Source organism: Nilaparvata lugens, chromosome X (assembly GCF_014356525.2).
Source record: "Nilaparvata lugens isolate BPH chromosome X, ASM1435652v1, whole genome shotgun sequence".
NCBI classification, from domain to species: Eukaryota; Metazoa; Arthropoda; class Insecta; order Hemiptera; family Delphacidae; genus Nilaparvata; species Nilaparvata lugens.
In genome coordinates this window covers 73061258-73075412 of record NC_052518.1, presented here as the reverse complement: position 1 = coordinate 73075412, position 14155 = coordinate 73061258, and the positions used below count along the sequence as shown (strand labels likewise).

At 34.5% G+C, this 14155-nt stretch overlaps 1 protein-coding gene across 3 annotated transcripts in view; it reads right to left on the bottom strand.

Annotated features, from left to right (window-relative positions):
- Nucleotides 1-14155, bottom strand: part of LOC111060542 (serine proteinase stubble) — a 107565-nt gene that overhangs the window by 43773 nt on the left and 49637 nt on the right. For all 3 annotated transcript variants that reach the window (XR_005573014.1, XM_039441587.1, XM_039441588.1), the window contains exon 2: nt 564-746. Coding sequence is in view for 2 of the 3 variants with exons in the window: in XM_039441587.1 (XP_039297521.1) it covers nt 564-746 (183 nt within the window). In the remaining variant the exon portion in view is untranslated. The remainder of the gene's footprint in view (nt 1-563; nt 747-14155) is intronic.

Sequence of the window (14155 nt, the reverse complement as noted above, 5' to 3'; positions counted from 1 at the left end):
AGGGCCTTACGCCGTACGCCGATTAGATTATATTTTACTGTGTCGATCTTCCTGATCTAGTATTTGATGAGGAAATGAATTTGTGTATTCATAAATAACTCTGAAATGCTATGGAGACTGATTAGTTCTATTATCAAATTGAAATAATATTATATTTCTTGCCCTTCACTTTATTTTGACCAATTTTTTTTATTACCTTATCTAGTTCAAATCTGTTCATTTTTTCCTATATAATTTCTTTTCATCTCATTTCTATCAGTTCTTTTCCTGTAAATCATGGTTTGATAGCAGAAATGAAAACTATTCTATGAAAGAAAGTGTGAGGGGACTACTTTTGTCAGTAGTCCACTGACAAAAAAACAACTTCGACCGAATAGTGAAGTACTATGTTTTTTATTGCGGATGATGCCCAGATGAGCGTTTTAGCTTGTGCTTGGATGCTCATCTGTGAAATGGATTAACAGACAGGACCCATTGTAAATAATATCAATACTCTTATTCTATGTCATTTTGATTATAATTGGTATAATAGACTACAGCTGAAGTAGATAACAGTAACTTACTAGCGTTTTCGAGTGCGCCTATATTAGGATCAGAAGAAGAGTGAACATTGTCCCTTGAAACACAGCAGCTCCATATAAGTCCACCACTACATAGGTCCAGAGGCTTACCTCCTTCTAAGACACATGATATGCTTAGGCCACAATCGAATTTCGCTCCATTATACCAGCAGCTCTGTGGGATCACTGAAAATAAAAAACAAACAATTTTAGTCATTGGAAATAATCTCAACTTGATTATACATTCTTATTCTAGAGTTATTTAATTTCTCGCCTCTGCAAGGTTCAAAAGATGATTGTAATAATAGCAATCTATGATTTATGCATTAGTAGGCCTACAGCATTATTGCTCACTTATACCCCCGATGACACTGTCATGCTGAATACCTGCAACAAATACCTATTATTTATAGTATCAAGTATTTTTTTATCCAATAAAGGCCATTATTTATCTTGTTCACCAATTTATTCCATTTATTATTGTACTAATATGTTATTGTGAGAAGATAGTGAGGATGATGTGGGTGGGAAGTGGGAAGTTCAGTATTATCCTAGTAGTCCAAGCTGTCTAATCTCACAGATGAAATGGGCACCGAACTACATTCTAACATTGGAAATTAAATTGGATATTTTCACTTATGTAGATAACAATGTATACTGGCTTATACACTAATTCATAATAACTGTCAATATAGCTTACTATTAAATGAATTTGGCAAAATATGAACTGGTGAATCTTATTGAGCAATATCAAGTTTGGTTAACGTTCGCAATATAGAATAAATAATAGATTATATTCTCTTGATTACGTGGTAAAGTCTGGGCAGTCAACTCTATCACCAAAATTGATTCATATGAATTATTTACTAAGCTGCAGGCTTGCTATGCTTGCCTTATCCGTCTATCCAAAGGGCTCCGCCCCCTGAACCCCCAGCTGAATCATACAAAAAATGAGACTAGCATTTTTCATTAGAGCTTGCTTCCTTCTGTCGAATAGTCAGTAGAGACATTCAGACTCGATTCCATCACCATTTAATCTGAAATATGTAGCAGCAGAGTTACAAAATTTCCTTTGTTAATCGAAATGGATAAAAATAAAGAGTAAAATATAGAGTTTATCACATGAATAATATATGATAATTTTTGTATTTCAGTCCAATTCTTTGGAATCTGATACTGAACCGTATAAACTATGAATGATGTAGATAACTTACAGAAAGTAGCCTACATTGAAAGAGTTTCCTACTCTGAAAGAGTTCCATTTCAATTGAGAAATCTAGAAAACCCCACTGAAAACGCTGGGAAGCTTTTGAGCTCATTTCCTACGTAATTTTGAAGCACTCTAGGCACAAATTTTTCACACCTTAGCTTAACATTATTTTACTAAATAAGAATATTTTCTGTCGATTTCTATCAAAGTTCTAGAAAAAGCTAAAGAAACGCAGAAAACCGTCATCTTTGCACTTATCTTTGGCGTTATTTCAACACCATTCTGATACATCTGTATACCTCAGCTGAACCTATATTCCAAATTTAAATATCCTCGGTTGATAAAGCTTTTTGAAAAAGCTGAGAATGGTTCTGGATTGATTGGTGACTTTCAATCGGGGTTCCGTAGCGGTCATAGAGGCATCATGCCTCTGCACTCCTGAAAGTCACTGACGACATCCGTAGGGCTGTGGATGGTAGAGAGTTAACCCAGAAACTTTGGTTTTTCCAACTCCACTGTGGCATGGGTGAGGTCCTATCTTCAGGTTCGGTGTCAGCGGAGGATCAAGTGTAAAAGAGGGCCGGCTGCGCCCAAGAATAGTATATATTTATAGACTATCCTTGGGCTGCGCCCTCGTAGGTTTTAAATAAAGGCAGAAAATCAAACAATCAATCTGGACTTATGCACTCTCTGTTATTTGGCACAGAGTTACTGGGAAGGATATTCTGAGCATTATTTCCAAAGAATGGACCATGATGTGTTCAAAGCTCCGCCAATTCAAGTAGATACAGAAAATATTATCTTATAGTAATCAGAATGTTACATTCTATACTCTCTAATAGTACTAGATTTTTTTTCATATTTGGTAAAGTTACTAATTACTATTTCAGTTTCATTACGTAAATTGATTTTAAACTTTGCTGTATTGCAAACTATCATAATATAATAGTATATACACAAGTTAATACTATTATAATATAATAGTATACACAAGTGTATACTATTATAATATAATAGTATATAAGCCAGTATATAATAGTATATAATTATATACGCCAGTATATGTAATCTGTATAAATAAAGCACTTGAGCAATCACCCAATGATTCTGAAATAGGAACTGTACGTGACTCACAGGTCCGATAAATACTAGCTACTATTGACAGTATTATCAATCCCGAATTCTGAACCTTCTTCGTAGAATGAATAAATGGTCAGCTTTGTGATTTTCCCGAACTAATATCTAAGCATGAAGATTTTGGGAAATATGACATATCAATTATTGCAATGAGCTTAAGAATTTAGAATTGGAAAGTTTCTGTCTAATCTAATTTTGATAGATAGCCTCTACCGTTATAGCTCTTCTATCATTGCTCTATTAATTGTTTTAACCAATTGCTACTTTTTTATTCTTTCTTGTTTTGCTCTCATCTTCTTGGTGCTCTTCTACTTTCTTATCTCTCACTTTGTGTGCATTCCTAAAAAAAAAATACTGCATCTTTTCTTTCTAATACTATCCATTTATTCTGTATTTCTTCATCAATTCATAGTATAATTCTCACTTCTAATCTTTCTCCATCTACCCTCCATCTAATGATTTACTTTCCAACTTCCTGCCCACATTTTCAATTCATCATAGTTTTTTTAACTCATAACATGTATATTTCAATAATTGAAGTATTGAAACCTTGTTCAATCTGTGTCTAGTAGCAATAAATTAATTTCAAATTCATGACTATTCCCATTGAAGTTTTTTCTATAATTTATAGTTTTTGCCATGCATCTTTTTCATTCTTCAAGCATGCCTCTAGTTCATAACAAACTGTTGACTAGAGTTTTTCTCTATTTTTTATCTTGTTCCTAAACTTGTGACTTTTTGCTAAAAGAAGTGAACGCGAATGTTAGGCTACACTTATGTTAGTGAATATAAGTCAGTTGGAAAGCTCTGTGTATGTATATTGTATTTGGTAAGCGTCTACCGCTGTGGCTCGTGGCAGCAAGCAGTTTTTATTACCGCTGACCGGTCGGTTGACTCTTTCCTCCATAAGCATAAAAATGCTTTCACCTGTCGAAGAAAGCGAAGCTGCTTTTGCTTCTACTGTACTTGTTTTCTAGACGGTAGCGCATAGACAATGACAGCTGATGAATAAAGCAGTGTTGCATCTGTACTGCTGTTATTCAGCTCGCTAATCATTTAGCGTGCTGTAAGTTTCTTGTTAATTATTTCGCACAATATAATTCAGCATGGCGCATATTTTGGTAACAGGCAGGAAAGGCGTTATGTCACAACTCACCAACAACAAGAGTAATTGTCTTATAATTATTATTATGTCAAGTTGAAGACGTGAAGCGGAATACGGGATGGAATCAAGTTACAAACACACACACACACACACACACACACACACACACACACACACACACACACACACACACACACACACACACACACACACACATTTTTTAAGGTTCTAGAGTTATTTTTATAATGAAACAGCAGAGTTTACGAAACTTATGGCCCGGTAGTTGGAAACAGTTGAATTATTGCACTCCTTATGCAGAGGGAATAGATATGATCGAGCTGGCGAAAGCTGCAGGCACGGTCTCACTCGATAAGATATTATTAAAAAACTGCAATAGTAGCTCTCTATAATATGTATTGGAGACATTTCATAAAATTCCCCTGGTATCCTGTCGTCTCCTGGGGCTATAGTCTCACGAAGTTTTTTTTCGAAGCTGAATGTACCTCATCCATCTCAATAGATCTATCCAGATGATAATCCTTTACTAGTGGTGCTGCATAATCAAATGTGTCTTCTAGCTAGCGAGTACAATTGTTGTAAAATTTTCTGACGTGATGCATAACACATTCAATGGGTACTCTGAATTTTTTATCAATTCTCAAAACTTTTTCGAGTCCTCGAAAACTCTTATTGTTCTTAATTTGAGCTCTATAACTTCCATGAATGATTCTCTTCTTCCCTTACATAATATGTAGGACAAAATATATATTTGAATGAAAAATATTTAGAATGAAATTATATTTAGAATGAAAATACATCTCAAAATTTGATGAATTTTTTCAACCGTATTTGATGCATGATTTTGAACCGCCTTGACGAGCCGAAAATAATGAAGTGTAGTATGTTGAGATCCGAGCATTGTGACAAAAGTTATGAGTGTTTGAAATTTTGATACTTGAGGTGTCCTTATGTGCGCCTCTCCGCTAGGAAATACTGAAATGAAGTAAATCTAATGGGTGATTCTTATAGAACATGATCTTATGAACTTAAAGTATTGTCCGAAATCTTAATGTGGGGAAAATGAAGTTGGTGATGATGGTTGAAGCTAAAAATTGAGTGTTTTTAAAATACGAGGAGCATTTTATCTGTTTTACCTGGAAATCTATATGAGATGGAGAGCTCTACCTGTTTTCAGATTGTAGATGACTCAATTACGCCCAGATAGATTTTGAATTATACATTTAAACGGTAAGAATCTTACTAAGATATTGTTGATCAAAAACTAAAATTAATCAAAATTGATTTTTTATTGAAAGTTTACTAATTTAAAAAAAAATTGTAACTCTGTACTCATTGAAGAAAGAGAGTTACGAATGATCTCATTTTTTATAATAATATTCTAATAAAGAAGCGGAAACGAATTTTTCTGTCTGATTACTGGATTTGGCGGAAACGGCTGAAAACTGGAAAATAAACAAAAAAAGAGGTTTTTGGGCCACTCTCTATCTAGCACAAGGGAATTTTGTATGAAAAATTGCTTCTGGACTTCTCTTATGTATCCAAACAATATATTAGAAAATCAGAACCACAATAAAAATTGCAAGCACCAATGTACATAATATAATAGTGACTGGACTGCTGTGATACTCAGTCAGATGAACACCAATTTATTGAAATGCTGTCTGTATAGCACACGACTGGACCTTTTTTTGACGAAGCTGTTGAAACAGTGAATTACTTCTTCACTATTTGCAATCACCTGACAACTTTATTGGCGCATGAATTCCAATGTCAACTGCATTCTGCTAATTGATACAAGAGTGAAGTTTCAAGATTCTTTCTTCATAGCTCACTGTGATGTAGGCAATTTATATTATATTATCAGAATTTGATCATTATCACTTAAAAATAGAACTAAATTCACTTGCTAAAAATTCAAGCAACATCTATTCAACAGTACCTCCCCAAACAATTCGTTCTTGTTAAAATTAATTATTGATAATATATTCAATATCATTTGAAAATAATTAATAAATTCACTCAGAAGAATATTATAAGAATACAAATTCGACGAAATTTTCCAAACGAGAGGTGGACCGCTTATAGTAAAGTCAATTGAGACGCTGATAATGGAGCAAATCTGCCGGACACTATGATGACAATCCATGTCCATTGATCCAAGACCGTAATGCGGAACTGCGGAAGTGTCCCGCGTTGGGAAGGGTGGGGGCTAAGGAGACGGATACACGAGTTGCCAGTCACGGTTCAATAATTTGCAACAGTCCTATCAATAAATCATATCAAATTAGCGTTGAAATTTCAAAATGATGTAATGTTTCCTGAATGGACGCCACCGGATGCTCTGCAGAGAGCTAGAAAAATTAATATATCACTAGGAGGTCCGCAGATTGTTGCTGAGTGATGGATAAGACTGAGGTCAATATATTGTTTAGTGGGAGAGAGCTCTAGATAATTGGACTCTCATGAAAAAATATATTTCCATTTGTAAGATAACTCAGATAACTGACAATTTACTAATAACCAAAAATCATAGATTGTACATAATAGGCAGTGTCGAACATGTATAAATTAACGAAATTTGTAAGTCTTCATTCTTTATTGATTCATACAACAAGTACATCATCAAAATGATAATAAGGTCTTGTCATAATACAAAAGAATCGTGAATCGAATTAGCGCATATTAAGTTTTCCATTTAAGAATTAGAACCTACTGTGGTTTTTTATTACTCCTGTATTACAACTATTCGTTTTTTTTAATTATTATCTAGGTCTGTCTAAGTTTTCTCAGGACGGGAAAGAAGAATGAATCAGATATAAAGAATAATAATTGTAAGAAGCTAGAAAGCTACTGTAGGTACAACTACAGACTAAGCATGCAGGAATACGTACTTCTATGGGCTTGCCCTATGATAATACTATAAGTATTTTGAATTCTACTGATTTTCAGAACTATCTTTTCGGGCAATATTAAAATATTTTCCTCATTTATCAACAAAATAGATTTAGGACGTTTTTTTAGCAAGGAGAGATTTGTTTTCAATCGAATGTCGGCCTCATTAAATTTGGAATACCTTACGATGGAATGATGGGTACAGTGGATTCCACGCAATAACATGAATATTTTTATTACAAATAATTCAGATATATGAAAAATGAAAGAAGTACTTTTGACATGCCTGAAAACCATGCATATGGGAGGCCTATGAAGTAGGCCTATCCACCCGCTAAAAATACACAACCTGTAAACAAATGGAAATGGAGTACTACACAATTCATGAAGCGATATAAACAATATAGTATAGGCCTACTAGCCGGCAGGCTTGCTTTGCTCGCCTTATCTGTCTAGCGAGGGGACTCCGCCACCTATACCCCCGGCTGGATCATCCAAAAAAGGGTCAGCATTTTTCATTTGTGCTTGCTCCCTTCCCTTCCGTTATGAGAGACAGTTTTATTTGAATTAAGCGGGGTTGCGAAAATTTATATTTCTATAAGAATCAATAAATATTCAGTTGTTTCTTGATAAGACACTTGTTTAAATTATAAAGAAATGTTTTTGCATTTAGTTCTGGAAAAATGTGAGAAAACGCAGAAAAAACGCAAGGGAACGCTTGGAAAACGCATTACACCCGCTTATCCTGGGATTATCTTTAGCGTGATTCTGGAGTCCTTTTAAGGCAAAATTTGCAGACCCTTGCTGAACTTCTGTATCAAATTTGAACATAATCTGTCAATTGTTTTCCGAAAAGGCCTAGAAAACGCTCAAAAACCGCAGATATTGGGCGGAACTTAGGCTTTATTTCAAAACTCTTCCAATACAAAATTTTACTAGCTGAGCCTGTGTACCAAATTAAAACATAATGTGTCAAATAGTTCTTGAAAAGGCTGTGAAAACCCAAAAAAAAAAAAAAAAATAGATTTTGGGAATGTTTTCAAATTGACGTGTCATATACTGCGGGGAGCGTTGCTCCCTTAATGCAGTTTCATGATGACGAAGAAGTAAAGTAATTTTTAGTGCGCCTCTATGGCCAACTGAACATACATGCCAAATTTGAACGTATTTGGTTCAGTAGATTTTTAGTTCTGTTGATTATGAATGAGTGAGTGAGTGAATGAATCAGTGCAATTTTATTTTATTCTATTTTATTTTATTCAATTCTTCACGTAAAAATCACAAAAGCAGAGCTAGGCTCTAGTGATGTGTGAAATGTCATTTAATTATTCAAAATGGGAAAAAGAAAGAAAAAAAAACATGAATGTGGATCACTTATAAACCCACTGTCATACCCCAACCCAAGGCAAACCAACTATTACATAAATAGAACACTAGCAGTGACCATACTATATTGGCAAATCATGTAGAGGCTATCTTCTCAAAAAATTCCTCAACTTTATAGGGACACATACCTATGAGAATGGTTTTTAATTTTTTCTTAAATAAACCAGGAGTAGCACTTTCCTTGACTATCTGTGGTAGGACATTGTAAACCTTGATGCCCATGTAATAAGGGCCCTTCTCCAAGAGAGTCAGCCTGTGCTCTGGATACCTGAGTCCCCTGAATCGCGTGTTATATAAATGCGCCACTTGTCTCTCCTGGAAACGGTCCTTATTTCTAAAAACAAATAGAGCTAACTCTAAGACATAAACTGCCGGGGCAGTAAGGAGGGAGTGTTCTCTAAATATGGGTCTGCAAGAACACCTGTCTGTCAGGCCGAATATTCGCCTCAAAGCTTTTTTTTGAGTCCTGAAAATAGATTCAAATTCTGTTGTTCTGCCCCAAAAAATGATACCAAAGCGTAGATGGGATGCAAAATAAGCATGATACACAATTAACGCTGTACTTGTACCTGCAACCCTGGAGATCACACCCACCGCAAATGTTGCTCTACTCAGCTTCCTCAACAGTTCAGAAGAGTGAGACTTCCACTTCATATCACTATCCAAGAACAATCCCAGAAAAGTGGTTCCATCAGAGGGCTTCAAGGTGGTATCTGAGTCTAGTTTAACATGAAACGTTCCCTGGGCATTTCGAGCATGAAAAGGCACCAATTTGGTTTTACTAGGGTTCAATGACAAACCATTATAGTTGAACCACTCATTAAGCTCATTCAAACAAGTTTTTGCTCCCTCAATCAGAGAATCAACATTTCCACCCTTAATGAGAGCTGTTGTGTCATCAGCAAATAGAGTTAGATCATAATTAACAAACTTTGAGATATCATTTACATATACCAGATACAGCAATGGTCCCAAAATAGATCCCTGTGGAATACCCCGATTCATTGCCAACCAAGTAGAGTTGAAAACCATTCCATCAGCAACAACTGAAACCCTATGGTATCTACCCCGCAAGAATGATTGCAGCCACAAAAATTCAACTCCCCTCACACCATAGTGCCACAACTTGGACAAAAGCAGGTCATGATCCACGCAATCATAGGCCTTGGACAGATCGCAAAAGATACCAAGTACCTTCTGCAATCCATCCAAAGCACTAAGAGCCTCCTTATTCAGTCCAAACACAGCATTGTCAATACCTCTACCCCTCCTGAATTCAAACTGGGAATCACAAAAAAGATTATTTCTCTCAAAATAGGAATTCAACTGAATATGAACTGCTCTCTCAAATATTTTTGAAAATACCGTTCCCAGAGAAATTGGCCTGAAGTTTGACATTTCCTGTGAATCACCCTTCTTATACAGTGGCTTTATGGATGAGAATTTTAGTAAATCTGGGAATTCCCCCCCTCCAAACGACAAATTGATAACATGTGAGAGAGGTTTTGAAATAAGCTGAGCAGTTCGTTTCAAAATAAATGTTGGAATTTCATCCCACCCTGATGATCTGCTATTTTTTAAACCATTGATAATATTGAGTACCTCATCACATGTTATTTCTTTGAAATGGAAAGCTGATTTAGGCTTATTATGGGGAGCATCAAAGGTCCTCTCATATCTCCTTCCACCAGCCGAATTCCTTGAAGACAAGTTTATATATCCTTCAGCAACTGTATTAAAATACTTATTGAAGGAATTGGCCACCTGTTGTGGATCAGAGATCAAGCTGGAGCCCATCCTGAGTACCGGACAAGGACCTGCAGTTTTATTATTACCAAGTGTATTTTTGATAACCCTCCAAGTTGTCTTTGTTACATTGCTGGAAGAAGTAATGCAGTGAGATAGGAATTTCCTTTTTGCCAATCTTATAACATTTCTCAGAATTAGTTTATATTTCTTGAAATATTCCATAGTGGTAGGGTTAGGATTGCAATGCAACATCTCAAGAATTTCCCTTTTGCGTTTACATGATACCTTAATACCTTTAGTCAGCCATCCCCTACAAGCTCTGTCACCAGTGTTCACCTTGAATGTTTTCAATGGAAAAGACTCCAAGAAAAATTGTCTATAACTATGAAAAAACCTGCCAAAACCCTCCAAACAGGAAGTGGCTCTCAAACAACTCTCCCAAGTCTCCCTTTCCAACCGTGAGGTAAAATTTTTAATAGCAGGTTCTGGAAAATATTTTTTTCATATATAGGATCCTTTAATTTTCAAAGCAGCTTCAGAAACCTGAAAGAACAATGCATGATGGTCTGACAGCCCAATATCCAGAGTAGTACAGTTCAAATTACTTATTTCTAAGTTTGTCAAAATAATATCTATGCAAGATATAGATGTGTGATTGCATTGAAATTGAACTCTTGTAGGGGAATTATTCATAGCTCCTAAATGATAAGAAGAACATAGATTCAGGAACTTTTTGCTATTATTAGACTTTTGATCCAATATATTAATATTAAAGTCGCCACAAACAAATATACTTTTCTTTATTGACTCAAGACGTAATCTTTTAAAAAGCAATTCAAGACTAAATAAAAATTCCTTGAATGAAGCATTGGGTGGCCTATAGATTGAAACGATAACAGTGCCCCTTCCTTTTTGAAAACAATCATCCCTCAACTCCACTGCCGAAATCTCAAGCACACACTCCACTGACAAACCGCCAATATCATCTCTCCCTAGATAAGAAATTTCATCTCTGAGTAGAACTGCAACTCCTCCTCTAGCCTTATTTTTCCTACAAAAAAGAGACCTCAAGGAATAGCCAGTGAGAGAGTTTAGGATACCTGAATTTGCCGCCTCCAGCCAATGCTCACTCAAACAGATTGCCAATAATTTCGATTTTATATACATACATATATATATATATATAGTTGAACCTCTGTATAACGAAGTTGATTATCCCGAGAAAAAAATCGCTGCAGAGCAGAGAGGTATTCGTTATTGAGAGGTTGCTCGGTCAAGAACTGCCACACTCTTATGGATCTTATAATATATCAAGGGCGGTAATTAAATGATTTGGGCGGTAGTTAGTGTCTTATTGGGCAACAATTTAAAGAATATACCATTCTCATCAACATTGAAATCGTCTTTCGGTTCATAATATTTTCTGAGAACGTTTTCTGAACTTTTCTAAGAACATTTTCTTTCCAGAATTCACAAGAGGGTACATATCAACACTAGCACTTTCACCCGATATCACTTTTTGGACGATGTCATGCCGTTTTTTAATTTTTCTAACCAGCCTTTACTTGCCTTAAAGCTACTGTATCCCGATGTTACTGCAAATTCTAAAGCCTTTTTATTGATTAAATTCCCTGACAATGGACGATTTTTCTCGTGCATTACAGTCACCCATTTTATCATCGGTTATCAGTATCATCAAATGTACAAATTTAAAATGTTGCAAATCATTAGCAACACTTAGTTTTAGAATCTGATCACGATTTTTTAGAAACTGAATGAAACTGAGTACAGTAACTTAACCAGCAAAATTGAAATGTGTATCATAAGCAAATGGTGGGAGGATGGAAAAATCCAGCATTCCCGTTCCTTTATCTATGAATGGCGAGTTCTAACAATTGAAATGTATAAAAAAAGCAAGGATAAGGAAGTCCAGTCGTTTACCTGCCTGGTCTACGAATGGCAAGTTCTTGGAAGTCTATTTCTTGTAACTTGCATTCAATTTCCGACACGTGTTTCAACCTCTATTGACTGTCTAACACCCTATCTTCTTCGTATTTGAATTGCCATTTATTTTTAGTTCTTTAGTCCATTATTATTGGCCTTTCTTCTGAAACTAAACTTTTTCTTCGAATGTTGAAGTCGAGAGAAAACTTTGTTGTTGAGAGGTCCGAAATTCGTTAAATAGAGGTAAATAAGCAGCCAAAGCTCTAAAATGTCATGGGACGAGGTAAAAACTCGTTGTGTAGAGGATTTCGTTAAGTGGGGGTTCGTTATAGAGAGGTTCGACTATATATATTATTAATATATATATCTATATTAATATATATATATTCGACTATATATTATCATTAATTCATTCTATACAATTCTATTCTATAATTCCATTTTATTCTACTTCATTTCGGATTTCTAATTTTAAATCTCCTCTTTTCTATCAATTCATAATCTACACCTTTCCTTATCCATAACCCACTCAAATTTGAAATCTCCCACTTGTAACCCATAATAGCCCACCAACTAATCCCTATGCCCTATGCTCTATGGTCTACACAACTTCTCTACCGCGTCTCTGTTGTCATGACCGTTAGAATGTTCAAATCTGCACCACTTCACTTCCTGTTTGATTGACAAAGGGGGCCCAGCTCCCGAAAATTTTCGTTTAAATTTAAGTTTTTAATCTATCCGTGTCGTGTGTATCCTGTTTATATATATTATATATATAGATTGAAAACACTTAAAAACTTACATTAAAAACAAAAATTTTCGGAAAGTGAGTTTCCTTCCTCAACCGAGCAGTGAGTGGGTAAAGTTTCTGACTTAAAACTTTAAAGTGTCTTCTGTTATGTGTATATATATATATATACATAAACTTTACCCACTCACTGCTCGGTTGAGGAAGGAAACTCACTTTCCGAAAATTTTTGTTTTTAAGTGTTTTCAATCTATTTATGTCTTGTGTCTCCTGTTTTAATTTATATATATATATATATATATATATATATATGATATATATATATATAATGTAAGTTTTTAGGTGTTTTCAATCTATTTATATCGTGTTTCCTGTTTTAATTTATAAAACAGTATACTTTCCGAAAATTTTTGTTTTTAAGTGTTTTCAATCTATTTATGTCTTGTGTCTCCTGTTTTAATTATATATATATATAGATATATATATATATATATATATATATATATTATATATATATAATGTAAGTTTTTAGGTGTTTTCAATCTATTTATATCGTGTTTCCTGTTTTAATTTATATATATATATATTATATATATATATATATAATCAGTCTGGTATTCACTCAGCGTCCACGCACACATTTTTAAAATTTCTAACCTCAATAATGGTGACTCAGTGCAAGATTCATTCCACGTGTGTCGGCCTATCCTTGGAGACGAGAGTAACTCCCCCAGGAGGAGCACCACAATATATATATATATATATATATATATATATATAATCAGTCTGGTATTCACTCAGCGTCCACGCACACATTTTTAAAATTCTAACCTCAATAATGGTGACTCAGTGCAAGATTCATTCCACGTGTGTCGGCCTATCCTTGGAGACGAGAGTAACTCCCCCAGGAAGAGCACCACATATATATATATATATATATATATATATATATATATATATATATATATATAATGTAAGTTGTAATATATATCTAATGTAAGTTTTTAGGTGTTTTCAATCTATTTATATCGTGATTCCTGTTTTAATTTATATATATATATATATATATCCAAACACAATATATATACAGGGTGTTTCAGAAGTAGTGTCGAGAATTTTAGGGTATTGTACCTGGATGCTAGGAGACTACAAATGTCATATTTGAAGTGTCCAAAACTCAGCGGTTATCCTTATAGCTGCCATTTTGTTTTTTTCACTTAAAAATTTTTATCTCAAGAACGAAATGTTGTATTGATCTGAAATTTGGCATGAATATTTATGCTATAAAGACTCAACTATAAAAAATAAAAAAAAAAAATTTTCGTTGAAATTTTTCAAAATGGCGGCCATTTTAAATTTTTGATGGCGAATATCTCGAAAACCGTCCATTTTACAAAAAATTT